General features: G+C 54.7%; 1 protein-coding gene across 1 annotated transcript in view; it reads left to right on the top strand.

Annotated features, from left to right (window-relative positions):
- Arap1 (ArfGAP with RhoGAP domain, ankyrin repeat and PH domain 1) overlaps positions 1-19,750 on the top strand; it is a 37,828-nt gene that overhangs the window by 6,038 nt on the left and 12,040 nt on the right. Inside the window, exons 2-15 of the mRNA XM_059270289.1 lie at positions 4,587-4,765; positions 5,306-5,370; positions 5,947-6,071; positions 6,191-6,340; positions 6,584-6,653; positions 6,871-6,991; positions 7,470-7,672; positions 8,057-8,163; positions 10,842-11,041; positions 12,667-12,752; positions 14,099-14,281; positions 15,400-15,574; positions 16,700-16,834; positions 19,359-19,494. Of these exons, the coding sequence (XP_059126272.1) occupies positions 4,587-4,765; positions 5,306-5,370; positions 5,947-6,071; positions 6,191-6,340; positions 6,584-6,653; positions 6,871-6,991; positions 7,470-7,672; positions 8,057-8,163; positions 10,842-11,041; positions 12,667-12,752; positions 14,099-14,281; positions 15,400-15,574; positions 16,700-16,834; positions 19,359-19,494 (1,935 nt within the window). The remainder of the gene's footprint in view (positions 1-4,586; positions 4,766-5,305; positions 5,371-5,946; positions 6,072-6,190; positions 6,341-6,583; positions 6,654-6,870; positions 6,992-7,469; positions 7,673-8,056; positions 8,164-10,841; positions 11,042-12,666; positions 12,753-14,098; positions 14,282-15,399; positions 15,575-16,699; positions 16,835-19,358; positions 19,495-19,750) is intronic.

The following is a 19,750-nucleotide window of genomic DNA, read 5'->3' as shown; positions in this document are numbered from 1 at the left end:
GGTCCTAGGATTGGCCTGGGACCCTCGAAGGCCCATGTAACATTTTAGGGGGAAGGTTCTGACTCTGGGGTGGGATGTCCTCTGAGGTCATCTCAGTGAAGCAAACACTGAAGGATGTAGCCATACGGAATGATCAGAAGTATGGAGGTGGTCTGGAGAGGTGGCTCAGTGGTTAAGAGCACTGGCTGCCTGCCCTTCCAGAGGACCTGAATTCAATTCCTAGGACCTGCATGGTAGCTCACAAACCATTTGTAATGTCAATTCCAGGGGGTCTGCTGCCTTTTCTGACAACTGTGGGCACCTGCATGCAGGCAGTGCACTCTCTTACACACTTACACATACACTTCCGTAAGTAAATCTTAAAAAGAAAGAAGTAGTATAGAGGGTGGGGGACCCCCAAGGAAGCCCCTGAGAAACCTGAGTCACAAGGAAAAGCCCATAGTAGGGGTGGAGGACGTGGGATGTGTGCCTCTTAAGAAAGTAGGAATGTGGCCAGACAGGGACAGGTATTTGAGGTGAAAGGAACGCTTTATGTAAAGGCTTTGAAGTGTATGTGTATAGACTGCAGCTTGGGGTTGTAGAGATGGCCCAAAAGTTAAGTGTGCATTCTGCTCTGGCAGAAGACCCAAGTTTGGTTCACAGTTCCCAACCACTTGTAACTCCAGCTCCAGGGTGTCCTCTGGCACTCATGTGTGTATACCTCTACACAAACATGCACATACATACAATTTAAAGGTAAATGAATATTTATAGATTTCAGATTAGCTTTTTATAGCAGCCGGGGAGTGAGTGGGTAGGGAATGGGGACTTAGTCCCAAGTCAGCTTGACATTTAGGCTGCCCCGCTCTGCACTCCTCCTGCCCTCAGAGTGAGCCTTGGTTTCTCTGGCTGCAGGAGGCTATAGACAGATGTGTTGGGAGGGGAGCACAGGGCATTTGGAGGGGAAGGCTATAATGCAGCTTATGGCCTGGCCTCTGGGGCTGAGGCTCCTTTGGCCACAGCCTAGGTAAGAAACTGTGCTGTAACTGTGCAGTGTGAGTAAGCTTGCAGGCTAATCAGAGCTTGGGGAACTGAGGCTCAGAGGTGATGACTGAGCTCTGGGAATCAAACCCAGATCTGCCTGCCTCCAAACTGGAGCAGTCACACATCTCACTGTGCCCAGGACGGGCTCTGTTTGCACCTATTGCCCGTAATAGTTGTTAGCAAAGCCTTAAGTCTGGTTCACACCATTAGTGTCGGGGTTATTCTAATCTTATCTACTTAGACTTGGGGTCCTCATATGTCCCCCAGCCCTGGGTACAAGGTCCCGTGATACTTCCCCTGACCTGGAAGGTCAGACTTGTTGGGCTCAGGACCCAGGCTGAGGTGGATCACCTCTGTTCCGGGTGCCTAGTCTTATTGTGAATGGCATAATAATTAGAACTGTACCTTGGCTAGAGAAAGGACTGGGGGACAGCAAAGCTGGGGTGCAGCTTTGCCTTGCCAGGGCCTGTGGGCTGCATTTTGAGGTACAGAGGGTGCTTCCTTGGGTTGGGAGTGGGGTTAGAAGTCAAAGGAGAAGGAGCAGGGTGAGCAGAGGCCTGGAGGGGCTGATCCCTAGTGCTTCGGGCTGGGCTGAGGCCAGAGCTGCACTGGATTGGAGAATGGAACAACCTGGGGCTGTTTGTGAGGAGCAGACACCCAAGGGCTGCTTCAGGGGTGCTCCCCAGGCTCTGTTCTCGGTAGGGGATACTGCTCCCTCCCCTGGGGATTTCCCACAAGCTGTGCCTTTCTGACCTCACTTCTCCTTTCCTGGCCCTGGCCCTGACTCAGCAGTACCAGATGCCCTATGCCAGGCAGTCTGGCTCTCATGGAGGTTTCTTGCTGCCAGTGTTATGAGAGGCCCTGTTGTCTCCCCTCCTGGGACAGATGATAAGGACAGAGGGCACCTGCAGGTAGGGAGCCTCAGGGCAGGCTTGTGGAGCATCAGGACAGTGGTGGAGGTAGACAAGGTGAGGAGGGTTTGTGCTTGCCTGGTCCCAGAGGATGAGGAACAAGTGGGCACCCTGAAGCCACTCTCCACCCCTCAGACCCCTTGAGGGAGGAGGCTGGCAATAGGGAGCCAGGCCCACTTAGACTTTGGCCTTGGAGAATAGGAATCCCTACTTGCCCGTAGTTCACGTTCTGCTCTCAGCTGACGCCTGAGCATGGCCTCCACAGCCCCTTCCTCCTGCTGTCTAGAGGCAACTGTGATGGGTTGATTTGCTCATCCAGATGTCTAAGGACACGGCACTGATGATCCAGGGCCAGGCACCAGGTCAAGCTGTTGGGCATGTTTGCGTTCAGATGTTTACTCATCATTTAATCATTCATTCACTTCCCTTGCAACCAGAACGGTCAGCTTGTGAGTCTGTCCACAGGCTGGTCCTCCCGTCTGCCACCCACCTGTCTGGCATGCCCTTGTTGCCCACTCAGCCAAGCTCTTCACTCGGCTGTGGGGACCTCGAATCAGATGTTTTCCCTCCTGTGCAGAGACTCGGGGTCAACTCGGGGAGCATCCTGGTGCAGCGCCCACTAGGGACATCATACTCTCGGTACCACCTCCCCTTGATATCAGCTCCCCGAGAGGTAGACAGGGTATAGAGAACAGCTTGCTACCAGGGTAGCAACAGGGGTCCTGACAGCCATCACGTCACAGTCCACACAGCTGTCTAGCAGCCATTCTTTGTGACCCTTGCAGGTGACGGCTCAGAGGTGGGGGACGGAGGACCAGGTGGGCAGGTGACTCGCAGGGAGCCAGCCTTGCTTAGAAATTTCGTGTTCCAAGGGGCTCGTGCACCTTCTAGGAGCCCCACAAGTGCGGGTGTTCCCAGGCACTACACTTAGGAGCCTGTACACCAGAGCTTGCTGACAGTTTCTCCTGGTCCCCCTACAGTTCCCATGCAGGCGACTGTGGCGGTGCTGTGTGGGTAACTGGGCTGCTGTACCACCTCGTGCAGGTCATGACTCCATGGGGAAGTGCCCCCCTGTCTGCATGGTTGTAGTACAAGCTATGTGGAAACAGCACATTCCAAGAAGCATGTAGTTGTAGAGCTGGGATTCTCTTAGCTTGGATGCTACCAAAGTGTTGGCAGGAGGGACATACTTTGAAGAATATTATTTGGAATGCTTTTCATGAACAGGAGAGAACAGAAGGGTTAGGGAAACGGAAGGGTAGCTGGGGAGAAGTGCTGTAGAGGCAGGGATGCTCCTACGACAAGGAGCAGGGAGAGGGGCACTGGTCATCTTCCCAGACCTCCTTGCGATTACGGCAGTCACATGCTGCTATCCATCGCTGGGAACACTGGAGAGCAGACCAGGCTAAAAGTAATCAGGGTTTGGGAGGAAGCTGCTTGCTCTGCTGCCCCTCTTTAGCCTTTGGCCGATGTGGACGGAGATAGTTGATGGGGCCAGGCCACCAGGCCTCGACAGCCAGCTAGTCTTAACTGCTGGGCACTGAGGATCCTGTGGGTTGGTATGTAACCCACTGTTTCACCCCCTCTGCCTGTGAAAACGGCTCCTACTTCACAGAAGAGGAGATCCAGACCCTCAGTGGTTAGGCACTTAGCCCAGGACACACAGAAATGAAGACACCAAGGTGGGGGTTCGAACCCGTGTCTTGGATGTCAAAGCCCTTCAGGAGACATTCATCACCAGGCTAGGACAACAGGTGGTGGGTGAAGAGAATTTGAGGGAGCTGAGTTCACCGGGATATAGTGAATTTCTAAATATGGACAGAAAAAGGAGAGGGCCTTGGCCCAGAGACCATAATCTGGGCCTTAGGAATTAGTTTCTGAGACTGCCCTGTGTCTTCTGCCCTGGCCTCGGTGCCTGTTCCAATCCCATCTTTTCTCTGTCAGCAAATGCCCTATACCCTCCATGGTACATGTCAAGACTTACCTCCCCCTTAATAGCCTTCTCTGCCCCATTCTGGCCTTTTTAGTAAGCATGGAGATGTACGTGTCTAAAAGCTGGAGCCCTGGGGCCAAGTGACCAGCGTATTTGGGCTCAAGAGGTGCTGCTGAGTGAGCGTGGTTGAGGCTGTGCAAGGCAGGTTGCAGTCTGGGTAGGAAAGTGTTTGCAGGTGAGCAGGGCTTCAGTGGGTCAGGACCCTGGCCGGTGCACACTGTCACAGGTGAACTTCAGCGGGTCAGGACCCTGGCTGTTACACACTGACACAGGTGAACTTCAGCGGGTCAGGACCCTGGTTGTTACACACTAACACAGGTGAACTTCAGCGGGTCAGAACCCTGGCTGTTACACACTAACACAGGTGAACTTCAGTGGGTCAGGACCCTGGCTGTTACACACTAACACAGGTGAACTTCAGCGGGTCAGAACCCTGGCTGTTACACACTGACACAGGTGAACTTCAGCGGGTCAGGACCCTGGCTGTTACACACTAACACAGGTGAACTTCAGCCGGTCAGGACCCTGGCTGTTGCATACTAACACAGGTGAACTTCATCGGGTCAGGACCCTGGCTGTTACACACTGACACAGGTGAACTTTAGTGGGTCAGGACCCTGGCCGTTGTACACTGACCCCCAACTTTGTTCTGTTCTCAGCCTTCCCTCTAAGGAGGAGGTATTGCTGCCACAGGTGTCACCCCGTCCCCAACCAGAGCCTTCAGAGACCCTGTCCACCCTCCTGTCTGCCTTCCCCCAGGGGCCTCAGCAGCCTCTGTCTCCGGCTCCCTGTCCTCCTGAGATCCCTCCCAAGCCTCCCCGCCTGTTCCCAGAGTTTGGTGAGTGCTACAGGACAGCTGGGCTCTGGGTGGTCTCCTAGGATCAACCCTGGAGAGCGTGCAGTGGGCATGCTCCCTCTCTGCCTGGTGGCCGGCAGTCCCTGGGTGTCCTGAGCCTCCTCCGAGAGCACGAGAGCACGCTCTTTCTCTCCTCCCTGTCTTCTGCTTGCCAAGCATGAGCATGGCTGACCCTTGGGGTAGAGCGAAGTTCCCCGTCTGAGTGCCGCTGGAGTTGGGGCTGCCACCCCTGGCTTGTCTTGATTCTTCTGGCCTTGTAGGCCTTGTTTGGACAGTCCCCACTCCTGCCTCCAAAGCTTGCTGCCTGGTCAGCCTCCTTGTGGTGGCCCTTCCTTTCCTTCAGTATAAATAGCACTTCCTGTCCCCTGTGCCTTTCTTTTGAAAGTCAGGCCTGGGTGGGGGTGGGAACTATCCTAGCCTAGGAGTGGCCTTGGTAAAACCAAGCCCTAGTGCCCCTTAGAGGAGGTCAAGCTCCTGGCTTCTGAGCCACCCCCTCCCTGGTTTTTTTTTTTTTTTACCCAGACGACTCTGACTATGATGATATCCCAGAGGAGGGCCCGCGGGCCCCAGCCAACGTGATGACCAAGGTAGGCAGGGTGAGTGGTTGGGGTTGCAATGGCTGCCTGTGTCGTGGAGGGAGGGCTGGCTGCTCATTGGTTGTAGAGACCCCAGGATCTCCTCCCCTAGCAGAGAGGGTCCTTCCCTTTGCTGTCTCACCGCATAGGAGTCAGCCCCAGAACCTCATCCTGGGGTCTGCAGCTCTCTGGCCTATGGCTTCCCTGGTCTTGGGTTGCTCTGGCTGGGTGTGTGTGGTCTGTTGCTGTTTGTGTCTTTGGGCATCTGTCCCTCTGCTTCTTGTGTCCTCATGTCCCTTTCCTCTTGATCATACACTGTGTCTCTCTCGCGCTGAGTCTTTCTGTTTCCCTGCCTGCCTGTCTGTCTGTCTTTCTCCCTGCCCTAGATGAGTGTTTGCCACCAGTTCTCCTGACCCTGTCACCCTGGTCCCTGTGTGGTTTCAGCTGCTGGGGGAGGGGTGCAGAAACAGAAGTAAAAGTGCTGAGCTGTGGGTTGAGGATGGAGCGGACGAGTGGGTGTGATAGCCGGGGGTGTGTGATCTGGGGTTTGAAGGGAACACGTGACACTGAGTGGTCCTGGGGGTCCAGGAGGAGCCCTTGCCAAGCCGAGTCCCACGGGCCGTGCGGGTGGCTAGTCTGCTGAGCGAGGGGGAGGAGCTGTCTGGGGATGATGCCGAAGATGAGGATGACCATGCCTATGAGGGTATCCCCAAGTGAGTATCCCCCCATTCAGCCGCCTTCCTTTCCAAAGCCCAGCCTAGCCTGCCCTCCTGTCACAGCGGTAGCCTGAGAGATCATCCCTCAGCCTCGCTGCCGCCTTCTCTTGTTCTAGTGGCGGGTGGCCCACCGGTGGCCTGAACCCACCCTTCCGGAGCCTGATCCCCGATCTCCCACCACACCCCATGGATGAGCTGCCTGGGGGCTCCACCCCCATCACACCGGTCATCAAGGCTGGCTGGCTGGACAAGAACCCACCACAGGGGTGAGTGGGGTCTGCCAGCACCTTCTAGTATCTGTGTGGGGACAGGGCATGCTCCAGGATACTGGTGTCGTGGATCCACAAATCAGAGGGGTCCAAGATTATTTGAGCAATTTTCCCTCCACACACGTTAACCATTGGTAACCACTGGATGATCTAGGTGCTAAGGAAAGGGGGACTGGGTGTAATGGTGGGACCTTCCTCCTCAGTCCCAGTCTCTGCTGATCCCTGCCTCTGCCTGGTCAGGTCTTACATCTATCAGAGGCGATGGGTGAGACTGGATGCTGACTACCTGCGATACTTCGACAGTAACAAGGTGAGGGCTCCGTCAGTCCCTTACTTGACCCTCGCTCCTGCCTAGGCCTAAGCTGAACCCCAATATTGCTTCAGGCCTAGTCCTCAGTGGTCTGTGGGCTGGCTGAAGGCAGTGATCAGGGCCAGTACAGAGTGATCCCTGGCCACCCTCATTTCAGTGGAGCTGGGCACGGGGCTCTAGGGTTCCCGCTCTGAAATGCAGCTCTTCTCTCCCCCAGGATGCCTACTCTAAGCGCTTTGTCCCTGTAGCCGGCATCTGCCGGGTAGCTGCTATTGGGGACCAGAAGTTTGAAGTGATCACAAACAATCGGACCTTCGCCTTCCGGGCAGAGAGCGATGGTGGGAATTTAGGAGTGTGTGTATGTGTGTGTGTGTGTGTGTGTGTGTGTGTGTGTGTGTGTGTGTGTGTGTGTGAAGGACTGGAAGTTTGGTCACATTGTGGAGAGTGGGAAGGGAATAATGTACGTCTGTTCCCTAACACGTCATACCCAGGGAAGCATCATTCCTGTGTGGTCTGGGGGAGGATGAGGAGGGAAGTACTGACTGTAGCCAGCTCCTTCCCAGACACTCCCCAGCTCCACAGAACCACACGTCAGCATGGACAGGGCATGCAGGCTCCGACAGTTGTGGTGGCTTGCCCAGTGTAAGCCAGACAAGATGGCATCGAGGCCTTGGCTGTCCAAGCTAGAGAAGTCTGGAAAAGTGACAGACCAAGCCAGTGGGTTTCCTAGCGAGGTGATTCCTGGGGAGCCTAGAGCCAGGAGGCCCCAGGGGTCCCTGCCAGCTGAGTTCAGACGTCACTCTCACCCTTTTGCAGTGGAGCGGAACGAGTGGATGCAGGCTTTGCAGCAGGCAGTGGCTGAGCAGCGATCCCGTGCTCGGCTCTCTAGTGCTTCTGTGTTGGGAGTTCGAGGTCCTGAGCAGCCTGACCGCGCTGGCAGCCTGGAGCTACGAGGCTTCAAGAATAAGCTTTATGTGGCAGTGGTTGGGGACAAAGTACAACTCTATAAGAATCTGGAGGTATACAGGACTCTACCAGGCCGCTGAGCTCTCCCCGCCCTGTGCTCATCACGGTTCCCTTCCCTGCCCCTCTCCTGTCCGTCTGGTGCCTCCCTGGTCTTGCTAGGACTCAAACCCAGTACTTTCCCTTCCAGCCTTTCATGCATGCCCCCTCTCCCCTCTTGTCTGCCTGTGCCTCTCCTCCATCCATCTCCTGAGCACCACCCTCCCCTCCTGTCCCACTCAGCTCCTATGCCACCACGCCCCTCAGCCCAGCTGCTCTAGTCCAGGCTTCTGTCCCCGCTCAGTCCCTTCCTCCTTCCGAGGCTCTTCCCCGTCCCCCATCCTGGACCGTAAGCCCTGCCTGCTCTCAGCCTTGCCTCCCTCCCTTCCCGCACCCATCAGGAGTTCCAGCTGGGCATCGGTATCACCTTCATCGACATGAATGTGGGCAATGTGAAGGAAGCGGACCGGCGCAGCTTCGACCTCACGACCCCCTACCGCATCTTCAGGTGAGCCCCTGCCCCACCTCTGGCTTCACCCACATCCTCTTGGTATTTTCCTTTTCCCCCCACTTCCAGCCCTACGCCATGGAGCAGGTCTGCTTTGCTCACCCACCTGCCGTGGTCTGTCAGAAGTCTTCGCCCGTCTTCGTCTGGCCAGTTCTGTTCTTCCTGCCCACCACACTGTTCATGAGGTGTCCCGCCAGCACCTGTCACCCCCTCTCTCCCTGGGTATTGCTCTGTAGTACCACCCGGCCGTCCCCAACCCCAAGCCTGTGGGTTCTCCGGCAGAACCTGCTTATGCTCAAAGCTTGTGTGCCTGTTAACTCCTGGGACATCTCCCTCATGGCCCTTCTCTGCCTCATGTAGCCTGTCACTGTCTACCTCTTTTGCACTCTGCCTTGGCTGTCCCCTCTCTGTGTCTGTCACCACCCTGGCTAAAGCCTGGCAGGCCCTCTGGTATCTGACTCGTGACTCTTGGATTGTCGGTCTTGGTGGCTTCACTCTGTCCCTAGTGATAGCAGGGTAAGTGACCTTGGACCTCAAGAGCGAGGTTGGTGTTTGTCTGTTTCTTACATTTGAAATATCGTGTGTCATCGGCCCTGTAATTCTCTGGCATTATCCGTAGTGACAGCAACAGCCGCCACCAGCCACTTTGGGGTTTCCCTTTCTGTCGGCTGCAGAGGCTGTCCCCCTGGTTACTGTCACCTATCCTGATGAGGCCGATAGATGTTCAGCAGAAAGGGCTTCCACACTTGGGCCTACAGGGCTTGCTGCAGTGGACTGAGCATGCTCGTTGCTTCTCTGAGGCCCTGGCAGCTTTTTGAGTTCCTCTACTGGCTGTCATGGGGGAGGCTGTCTTCAGCCCCCTCCCAAAGAGGCGCTCTTGGCCATTGCCCTTCCAGCAGCGCTGCCTTCCTTGACTATGCTGGTAGGTTATAAGTGGTGTGGACTCTTAGACACTTCGCTGTGACTTGCAGTCGGTGGTGACAGCAGCAGCAATGGCAGCAGCAAAAGAGCCAGTTTTGTTTATTTTGTTGGGTTTGTTTGAGACAGGGTTTCTCTGTGTAGCCTGGGCTGTCCTGGAACTCACTCTGTAGCCCAGGCTGGCCTCGAACCCAGTGATCCACCTGCCTCTGCCTCCTGAGTGCTGGGATTAAAGGTGTGCACCACTGCTGCCCAGCTTCAGAGGGAGCTTTTGTAGGAAGGAAGACAGTTCTGCATTTGTTGTCCAGATAGAACTTCCCACCTTGAAGAGAAGGCTGTGGCAGGAACACAGGGATCCCTGTGTTTCAAGCTGACAGAGTTCTTTCCTTTCCTTTCCTTTCCTTTCCTTTCCTTTCCTTTCCTTTCCTTTCCTTTCCTTTCCTTTCCTTTCCTCTCCTCTCCTCTCCTCTCCTCTCCTCTCCTCTCCTCTCCTCTCCTCTCCTCTCTCTCTCTCTCTCTCTCTCTCTCTCTCTCTCTCTTTCTTCTCCTCCTCCTCCTCCTCTTCCTCCTCCTTCTTCTTCTTCTTCTTCTTCTTCAGGGTCTCTCTACATAGCTGTAGATGAATTTCTAAATGGTCTTATTAAATAAAAAAACACGGAGCCAGATATAGGGGTGAAAACCCAAGAGATCAGGGAAATAGGGAAAGCCACAGCTAACCTTACCTCACCAACTTGGCAGCTTCCAAATGCGAGCGACTTCCTGTCTCCCCACGCCTTTATGTCTTGCTGTTCTGTCATTTGATTTGCTCTCTCTGTCCAGCTACATCACTTCCTCTTCCTGCCTAGTTCTGTCACTTCCTGTCTGTCTGTACAGACAGTCCATGGTTAACTAGTATTGGAATTTAAGGCATGTGCCACCACACCTGGCTCTGTTTCCAGTGTGACCTTGAACTCACAGAGATCCAGACACATCCCTGGCTGCCAAGTGATAGGATTAAAGGCATGTGCTAACATTGCCTGACTTCTTTGTTTACTTATAATGGCTGGCCTTTTCCTCTGATCTCCAGGCAAGCTTTATTTATTAAAGCACAAATAAAATATCACCACACATAGCCCTGGCTGCCCTGGAATGCACTATGTAGGCCATGCTGGCCTTGAATTCAGAGAGATCCACCTGCCTCTGCCTCTGCTGGAATTAAAGGCGTGCACCACCACAGTGGACCCCCATTGGAGTCCTTTCTGGGATGGAGTCACAGCTGGGGCTGGGATGGGAAGGAGATTGAAGGTGGAGATAGCACACACCTCTATGTTCTGTCTGCCCTCCCATATACACCCTCGATTGGTGCTCGTTCTAGGGTGCCTTCTGCCTGCTCTGCCTGTCTCAGGCCCATCCCAGTCTATCCCTCATTGTCTTCTCTGCTGGTCTGGCCCCGTCCTCTGCCTGTGTGCCGTCCTGCCCTCTCTGTCTCTGCCTGTGTGCCGTCCTGCCCTCCCTGTCCTCTGCCTGTGTGCCGTCCTGCCCTCTCTGTCCTAAACATCTACCGCTTCATCCCCTGGCTTAGCCCTTCTGTTCTGTCTCCACCTCTTCCCGATTCCCCCTTTTGCTCCTGGTTCTCATGGTTCCTTTGTTCATACTTGCTTTCCCAGCAGTCCCAAGATGATCTCTTTCCTGACCCAGAGCTCTCCAAGCCACACCTCCCTCACACCGACCCTGCAATCCCTCCAGGCCCTTTCCCACCAGTCCTACTTCTGTGTCCCCAGCTTCTCAGCTGATTCAGAGTCAGAGAAGGAGCAGTGGCTGGAGGCCATGCAGGGAGCCATCGCAGAGGCCCTGTCTACCTCAGAGGTGGCCGAGCGCATCTGGGCTGCTGCCCCCAACAGGTTCTGTGCGGACTGTGGGGCTTCGCAGCCCGACTGGGCCTCCATCAATCTCTGTGTTGTCATCTGCAAGAGCTGTGCAGGTGGGTGTGTGCACGCGCAGCAGGCTGGCCGCTGGACCGCAGGCGGCCTATTCGGCCGGCCCTGGAGCCCTTATCCCGAACACTGCTCCAGCACCATCGGCTCTTCTGGGAGTGACCTTTGGTCCCCAGTTCATGGTTATACTCTCCCCATGGGGATGGGGACAGACAAAGTGGCGGGGAAAAGTATTTTTTTTTTCAGGGCTACAAGTAAGTAGCCTGGCAAGTAAATGATCTGAGATCGGAGCCCAGGCTATTGGAATCTGGTGTCCCCATCATATCAGAAGCATGCAGGAGGCCGGGCCCACCAAGGGCTCTTCATGCTGAGAGAGGAGCCAGTGTTTTGTCCAGAGGGGATGTAAGGCAAGGGGCCCAGGGGCTTGGTCAGCTCTGTGGGCCAGACTCTGGCTCATAGGCAGAAGCTAAGATTGGAGACCTGAGGGGGCTGCTGCACCATCCAGCAGCAGGAGAGGAAGAGCCAAGAGCCTTCTAGGGTGGTTTGAAGGTTACATATGAAGGTCTCCATGATACACGGCTGAGGAGGGTGGGAATGGAAGAAGGTGGGGCCCAAGGCGTATTCATCTGCTGACTGCTTGCTGCACACTGGGCATTGGCTTATCCTGAGAGCTGACAGTGTCTAGATGCTGGTTTTGCATGGCTGCAGCGGTGAGGTGGACTTTGATGTGGGAATTCAGGAGGAAGGACAGATCTGGGTGAGTCAGTGAACTCGGGAAGAACCCTAGGCCCGTGGGACTTTAGGACAGATGTCAGGCCCTGGGGCCATGAGGTCCGTGTGCAGAGAAGAGGCAGCTTCGCTGGTGATCATGTAAGGAAAGCATCCGTTCGTGGAGCTGATACAGGCTGACTATGTGGATGTGGTTCTCTATGGAAGATGGTGCATGGAGGCAGGGCCAGAGCTTGAGCCAAGCAGTGACAGGTATTTCTAATGTCCCTCGCTCACTTCCCCTGTCCTGGGTCCCTCCTGGAACCTGTACCTGACAAGCTTCATTTCTCTAGCTCCAACCTTAGGCTTTCCTTTCGTTCTGCTGACATATATCAAGTGCTTATTGTGTACCAGGTTTTGTTCTGGGCACTGAGGACAGAAACCAAAAGCCAGATCCAGGATCCTGTTCATATGCAGCTGCATTGCATTGGGAGGGGCGGAAAACACAGGAGCCAATAGAAGTATTGGAATTGCAAGAAGTGGGAAGAGAAGGTGCCATTGTTTGGGACATCTCTGAGGAGGTGACATGTCAGCTGAGACCTGAATGACCGGAAGGCATGGCTGTGTGGGGAGATGGGGAAAAGAATTGAGGCAGAAAGTTAGGGATGGCAGGGGGGCAGATAGGTTTTTATATCTACTACTAGAACAGCTGGTGGTATGGAGAAGGGATTTGCACTTCAAAGCACTCAGTTGGTAGGGAAAGTGGCCTGGAGGGTCCACTGTGACTGGAGGGAGCCCTGGTAAGGTGTGAGCAATGGGTATGTGACCTGATTCTGGAGCCATGCCAAAATGGAGTTGCAAACTAGCTCTAGGCCTGCCTGAGGAGCACTAGGGAGCACTGGAGATGGTTGAGTGCTCACGGGAAGGGTTGCACCCAAGGAACTGTGTCTGGTCCTCATCGCAGGGGAGCACCGTGGCCTGGGGGCTGGAGTGTCCAAGGTGCGGAGCCTGAAGATGGACAGGAAAGTGTGGACAGAAACACTCATCCAGGTGGGCATGCCCTGCTTGTCACCTTCGCTTGGGGTTCCCCTCTCAACTGCTGCCCTCCATCCTCCATCTCACTGACCTCAGAACTTTGGAGCGAGGGGACCTCTGGATGATGTAGTGGGTGGGGATTTTGGAAAAGCCTATTTTTGGCAAAATCAGCAAACTGGCTAGTGTACTAGGAATGTTTTTACAGTTTTAAAGGGTTGTAAAAAAAAGATTTGACAGAGATTGTATGTGTTCCATAAACCCTAAACTACTTATTATTTGACCTTTTAGAGAATTGCCGACCCCTGATATAGTTCAGCTGTTGTCCTGATGTGGAAACTGAAGCCCAGGATTGGGCTGTTATGTGCCTAAGGTTACCCAACTACTGCACATTGACCACCCAGCCTGCTTCTTTCCACCCCATGCCCTAGCTGAGCTGGGCTCTTCTCCACTGTGCACACACCCCCCTCAGCTCCTCAGAGCTTTCACTGCACCCGAATTCTGTGCACAGTGTGTATATGATGCATGATTTGAGGCTCACATGTGTACATATATTTATGCCTATGCATTTGAACTTCTCCGGTGCCTGTGTATGTAATGGTTGTTATGGGGAACTTGAGGCAGGAGGCTAGACCCAGGAATCTGCCCCCCAGGGCCTTACTGCTAAGTTGGGGACTTTATAGCATATCCATTTCATATGCCCACACTATGAGTTTGGCATACCAATACAGAGAATGTTGCTTTTGTTAATGAATTGTCTTTCAGAATAATCCTGAGTTAGGATTAGAATACCCAGGATACAGATGAGTATACTAAGGCCCAGGGAGAAAAAAAAAAAAAAAGCCCGAGCAGGTCCATCAAGGCAGGGGGTGTTTTTGCTTTTTCCACCACTGTGACTCCAGTACTCTGAACAAGTGGGCTGGGGAGCCCAGCAATGCCTGTGATAGGGTGAATGTGGAACAGAAGGGGGAAATGACCCTGGCCCTAATGATGCTCTCCTTCACCTCCTGGAAACCGCCACCTCCTCTCATCCAGATAGACCCAAAGTCCCCGCCTACCCTATTGGCTGACAGGTTAGACACCACCCCTCACTGAGACAGCCTCAGGAATGCAGAGTTCCAGATGTGGGGCTGGGCGAGACAACAGCGAGGCCCCCAGAGACCAGGCCTCAAACATTCACCTATCAGACTGTCTGAGACTATCTGGGCTGAGAGCCCAGGGTCTCGAGCAAGAGTACCATGGCCCCCAGCAGACCTCGCTGCTCCAGTCCTCCCGTCCCCCTCGGGGAAAACGGGTGTGTGGTCTGATCCTCTCAGGACCTCTTAGCGTCAGCTGCCCCTCTCCCCTCTTGCCCACACCCACAGCTCTTCTTACAGCTGGGCAATGGCCCTGGGAACCACTTCTGGGCCGCCAACGTGCCCCCTAGTGAGGCCCTGCAGCCCAGCAGCAGCCCTGGTGCCAGGCGATACCACCTGGAGGCCAAGTACCGAGAGGGCAAGTACCGTCGCTACCACCCACTCTTTGGCAACCAAGAGGAGCTGGACAAGGTCAGCACACCAAGCCCCTGGGATTCTTGACCCTGCACTGTCAGAGACCCTTGAACCTGTCCCTTTCTTCCTTTGTCCCCGTTCCTCTGCCTCAACCCATCTCTTCCGTCAGCTTAGAGGGCTGTGAACATATGGGGAAACTGAGGCCCGGAGGGCAGCAGGGCCTGCATAAGGAAAGCTAGGACAATGCAGGGAGGAGGTCAGGCTTGGTTCTTGGTCCAGGGCCATGTCTTCAGCATCTGGCTGCCTCCTCCTGATTCCTCTGTCTCCCGCACCCTGTCCTGTTCCTTCAGAATCCTGCCAAAAGGAGTGAACTTGATGGGGATGCTATTTCCTGTCAGGCTCATGAAAAACAGCTGGACTGCTCTGACCCACCCCATCCACACCCCATTCTAGATGAGGCCCCATATGGGCCCCAGACCCCAGAAGATCGGGAACCAAGTCTTGGACCCTGATCTGGCTCAGCCTGAGTGGGAGACAGCTCTCTTGGAGGCAGCAGGGTGGCATTTGTGACCTATGGGTGGCCTTCAGCTCTTCCTCCAAGCAGCCCTATCCAGGCAGGCTGAGTCTAGCTCCCAGAGCTCTGTGGAAGCTAGGCCTCCACCTCCCTAGGACCTAGGCGTCCAGCCCTCAGTTCAGCCCAGCCCAGTCTGGCCTACAAGCCAGAAGGGTGGTGGCTCTCATTGGTCGGGAGGGCTGGGCAGGCAGTGAGGAATTCAAATGTGGGAGGAATTAGCTACAACCCTTAGCCCCGCCCTCTGCCCCCGCTGCAAGGCAGAGGGAGCCTGAGATCCTCCAGGGGCTCCTTGTAGCCTGACCAGCAGCTGTGCCCCAGGACCCACAGGGTGAGGCCCTGTGGCTAGGACCCCAGCCTCAGCTGGGTAGCCTCTGCCCAGCCTCCCTGGCTTGCCTTCTCTTCTTTTTCTGACTTGTATGCCTTTTTTTTTTTTTTTTCTTCTCTTCTGGCTTCCCCAAGCCCTGGTCTCTTTCAATCTGAGGATGGTCCACCCAGATTTGGGTGACTCCTTCCTCTTCCCTCCTCCCTTCTTGCATGCTCCCATCCCTACCCCCCCAACTCTCCCAACCCCCCCCCCCAATTGACCCTCCCTCTCCTCTAGGCCCTGTGTGCTGCAGTGACTACCACGGACCTGGCTGAGACCCAGGCACTCCTGGGCTGTGGGGCTGGGGTCAGCTGCTTCTCAGGGGACCCCGCAGCCCCCACACCCCTGGCTCTCGCTGAGCAGGCTGGACAGACGCTGCAGATGGAGTTTCTACGGAATAACCAGAGCACAGGTGAGTGGCCAGTGACCCTGTCCTCTGCTGGCAGGGTCTGGCATTTTAGAGGAGTTTACAGGGGTGCCAGCAGAAACCGTGGCCCAGCTGAGAACCTAGATTTGCAGGCCACTCCCAAGCGGTGATTGAAGCTCCTTGGTGGTCCCTCGGGCGGCGTGTTTGGGGTTTATGGGTCAGTGGACACTTAGGCTTTCTGTGAGTGTCCTTTTGTGTCTGTGTGTCTGGGACAATCTATCTTGTGTGCTCTGTCCTGACTTACAATGTGGGTCCGTAGGAGTGTCTGTTCCGGGATGACCCTTTGAGCTGCCTAGGTTCTTTTTCCTCATGCTGGGAGTGTTAAGGCTTTGGGGTTTGTGTATGTGGGTCTGTGTTGCCGTGGAGGAGGGTGTTGCCATGTGTGTGTGACCTACACAGCAGCCTTGTCTGTCGTCTGTCTACTCATTCTGGGTGGTGTTTCATCACAGACCTGGGTTGGGTCCCATTTGGCTCCCATTCTTGGGAGGGGGGTGAAGAGGGGGTTGCTAGGGTGAATGGCATTGGTTATGGCCCAGACCTGGTCTCTTGAGGCAACATCCTAAGGCTGAGGGTGGGGCTCAGCGGCTGGGGCTCTGGGCTTTGGGCCACCGGTGGGTGGAGCATGCTGGGCTGGAGAGAGCCCAGGTGTCTAGGGAGGTGCGACAGACCACCCAGCTGGATTGGGCTAGGGAGCAGGACCCTCCGTGCTGACCACTGGAGCCGGGCTACTTCCCTGGCCTTTGTGCTGTCTGGGACAAACCTCTCTCTAGGGAATGTTATTGAGTTGGCCCAGAGCCCCCCCTCATTCCAGTATGCTTGGCTCTGTGTCTCCAACAGAGAGTGTGGGGTGGGCTTGGGAGGGAGTGAGGCTTCCTGAGGTGGGAAAGACTGGAGCGGAGAGCCCTGGGAATGGAGTGACAGTCCCACTTGTGGGCAGAGGTAGAGATGTGGCTTTTCAAAACCTTGGAGGTGGCAGTAGGAGCCTGAGGGTGCTGGTAGGGAGCTGAGGAAGCAGCGCTGTGGCCAGAACGTGAGCCTAGGTACCTTGCCCCAGAGATCACCTCCTGGACACCCAGCATGACTACCACCATTTTTTCTTCCACTCCAAAGAGGTCCCTCGGCTGGACTCAGTGAAGCCCTTGGAAAAGCACTACTCCGTTATCCTGCCAACTGTGAGCCACAGTGGCTTCCTGTACAAAACTGCTTCTGCCGGCAAGCCTCTACAGGACCGCCGGGCCCGGGAAGGTGAGTGCTGCACATACCCATCCAGGCCCATGGTGTGTGAGCCTGGCTGCAGGCCCGGGAAGGTGAGTGCTGCACATACCCATCCAGGCCCATGGTGTGTGAGCCTGGCTGCAGGCCCGGAAACTGGAGCTGGCTCTGCTGGTGGACCCGAGGGTATAAGGGGACTCTGGTGTAATTGTTTTTTCTTTTACTCTTTTTGGGGGCCCACCACCCAGCTCCCAAATAAACACACAGAGGCTCATTATTACTTATAAATGCCCGGCTATAGCTTGGATTATTTCTAGCTAGCTTTTCTTAACTTAAATTATCCCATGTATCTTTTGCCTCTGGGCTTTTACCTTTCTCTATTTCTGTATAACTTTCTTTACTTCTTACTCTGTAGCTTGCTGTGTGGCTGGATGGCTGGCCCTGAAGTCCTCCTCTTTCTCTTGATTCTTGATCTCCTCGATCCCAGATTTCTCCTTCCATTTATTCTCTCTGCCTGCCAGCCCTGCCTACCTTTTTTTCCTGCCTTGCTATTGACCATTCACCAATCAGATGTTTTAGACAGGCACAGTAACACAGCTCCATAGAGTTAAACAAATGCAACATAAAAGGATGCAACACATCTTTGCATCATTAAAACAAATGTTCCACAGCATAAACAAATGTAACACATCTTAAAATAATATTCTACAACACTCTGGCAGAGCCACCTGGAAAGTCTCCTGGACGTGGCCTCTTGTGTACAGTAGGTGCTTGAGAAGCGGGCTGGTTGGGGCGGGAGTTGGGTATGGCACCACAGAGTTTCCCCAAGCCTGAAGTCTGTATGGAGCCCCGTTGGGTGTGGCCATGGGCTGGGCGTCTGGCATATTCCAGATGTGGATGGAAGGCAGTTGGGGGACTTGGACTTGCGAGCCACCCCTCTCAGGTCTCAGCTGCCTTCCATGTGTTCCCTGTCTCCAAGTACAACCTCCAGTCCTTACACATCAGCCAGGAGCTACTGACAGCTGCCCACCCTCTTATAGCACAGACACCCCTCCCCAGATTCTGCCCCAGCCCTGTGACTTCCTTGCTTTGTCACACATGCCAGATTCACACCCACCAGGAACCTGCATTTGCTGATCTGTCTGCCCCAAAGGCTTTCTTCAAATATCCCTTAAAGTGTCATGTCTACAGGGATATCATGTCGTCCCCAGCCACTTTATACTGTGCTGCCTGTCACCCTCAATCCTATTTTTTTCTTCTTACTGTTCCATCTGATTTTTAGTCTTTTTGTTTTTCAAGACAGGGTTTCTCTGTGTAGTTTTGGTGCCTGTCATGGATCTCGCTCTGTAGACCAGGCTGGCCTTGAACTCACAGAGATCCACCTGGTTCTGTCTCCCGAGTGCTAGGATTAAAGGCGTGCGCCACCATCACCTAGCTTCTTTCCTTCTTTCTAAGACAAGTCTCTGCGCTCCCCAGAGCTGGGCCTTGAACTCCTGGGCTCAAGCTGCCATCTTGTCTCAGCCTTCCATGTAGCTGAAATTACAGACAGCCACCACACCTGGCTCAGTGGTCCACTATTGTGTACATTTGTGTACATGGTACCTATTGTAGCCTGAGCACCCGAGGAGTGCTGGTACCCAGTGGGAACTTGATGTACATCTGCAGAATGAAGGAGACCACAGTAGGAGAGCATATCCTTGGGGACAGGCTTGGAGGCTCATTGCCCTCAGAAGGCAGTGACAGGATGAGGAACAGCCTGCTGGGGGAGAGGCCATTTCTTACAGCCTCTCTCAGCACCCCTTCTTGGAGTACCCCAGATAAAGCCCTCTGATTCCCAGACATTGTAATCCCGAGCAGCTCCTGGTCCAGTTCCCTCTGCCTGATAATATCATTGATGTCACCCCCGTCATTTATGTAACTCCCCTGCGTCATCCTTTTCACCTTGGGCGCCAGGAAGCTCTGAACCACTCTGAGGCTAGTGCTGAAAGCTGTGGACGCCGGCCTGGTTTGGGTGTTCTGTTCTTTCTCTTACCTCTCATGGTCCAGCTTCCCATTTCTGTCCCCTTTGGGGATCTCGTGCATCCTCAGAGCCATTGTAGGAGGAGACAGACTATAGAATGAGGTATGCATCTGGCAAAGAAGAGTGGGCATGGGGTGGGCCTCCAGGACTTCCTATGCCATTGGAACTACAGGTAGAGGGAGCAGGGTGGGCAGAAGGTCAGAGTAGTCAAAGAGCCAGAGAGAGGGCAGACCCAGGCTGAGGGACACAGGTTGCCCTAAAACTTGGGGACAGCATGGGATCTAACATCTAAACAGAAGTAAGATCAAGACCCCAGCACTCTTGGCCTCTAAGACAGAGGCCAAAAGTTCACGGAGGGGTTAACAGGGAGAGAGGGGGACTAGGTGCGGAGGGCTGCAGCTGGAGGAATTGTGGGACGCGTGAGTCAGAATGAAGAGCCTATAGGTCGGGAGGGAGCAGGGACCCAGGAAAAAAGCACGGTGCTTTTCAGCAAACCTGGAGGCTTCTTCATGGTTCCTCTGCCAAACTTCTCCCCAGAGTTCAGCCGGCGCTGGTGTGTCCTTAGTGATGGGGTCCTGAGTTACTACGAGAATGAACGGGCAGTGACACCCAATGGGGAGATTCGGGCCAACGAGATTGTATGCCTGGCAGTTTCCCCTCTGGACACCCACGGGTGAGCATCCCTGGCCATAACCACAAACTACTAGTGCCTATCAAGTTCACCTTCTGATTGGGGAGACAGGGCCATAGGCCTAGAGAAGGACCGGACCTTCTCAGGTCCACACAAAGGACTGTAAAACATTGACCTTACCTCACGAGGCTGCAGCCCAAGGCTGTTTGTCCACCTCCTGGGGGTCAGGGGAAGGATACTGACAAGGGCAGGGGGTAGAGAGTGGTAGTTAACGGGGCCAGGGCTGGGCTGGATGGGT

The sequence above is a fragment of the Peromyscus eremicus genome, chromosome 1 (assembly GCF_949786415.1).
Source record: "Peromyscus eremicus chromosome 1, PerEre_H2_v1, whole genome shotgun sequence".
NCBI classification, from domain to species: domain Eukaryota; kingdom Metazoa; phylum Chordata; class Mammalia; order Rodentia; family Cricetidae; genus Peromyscus; species Peromyscus eremicus.
The sequence above is the reverse complement of the archived record's forward strand: the minus strand, read 5'-3'. Positions and strand labels throughout refer to the sequence as shown.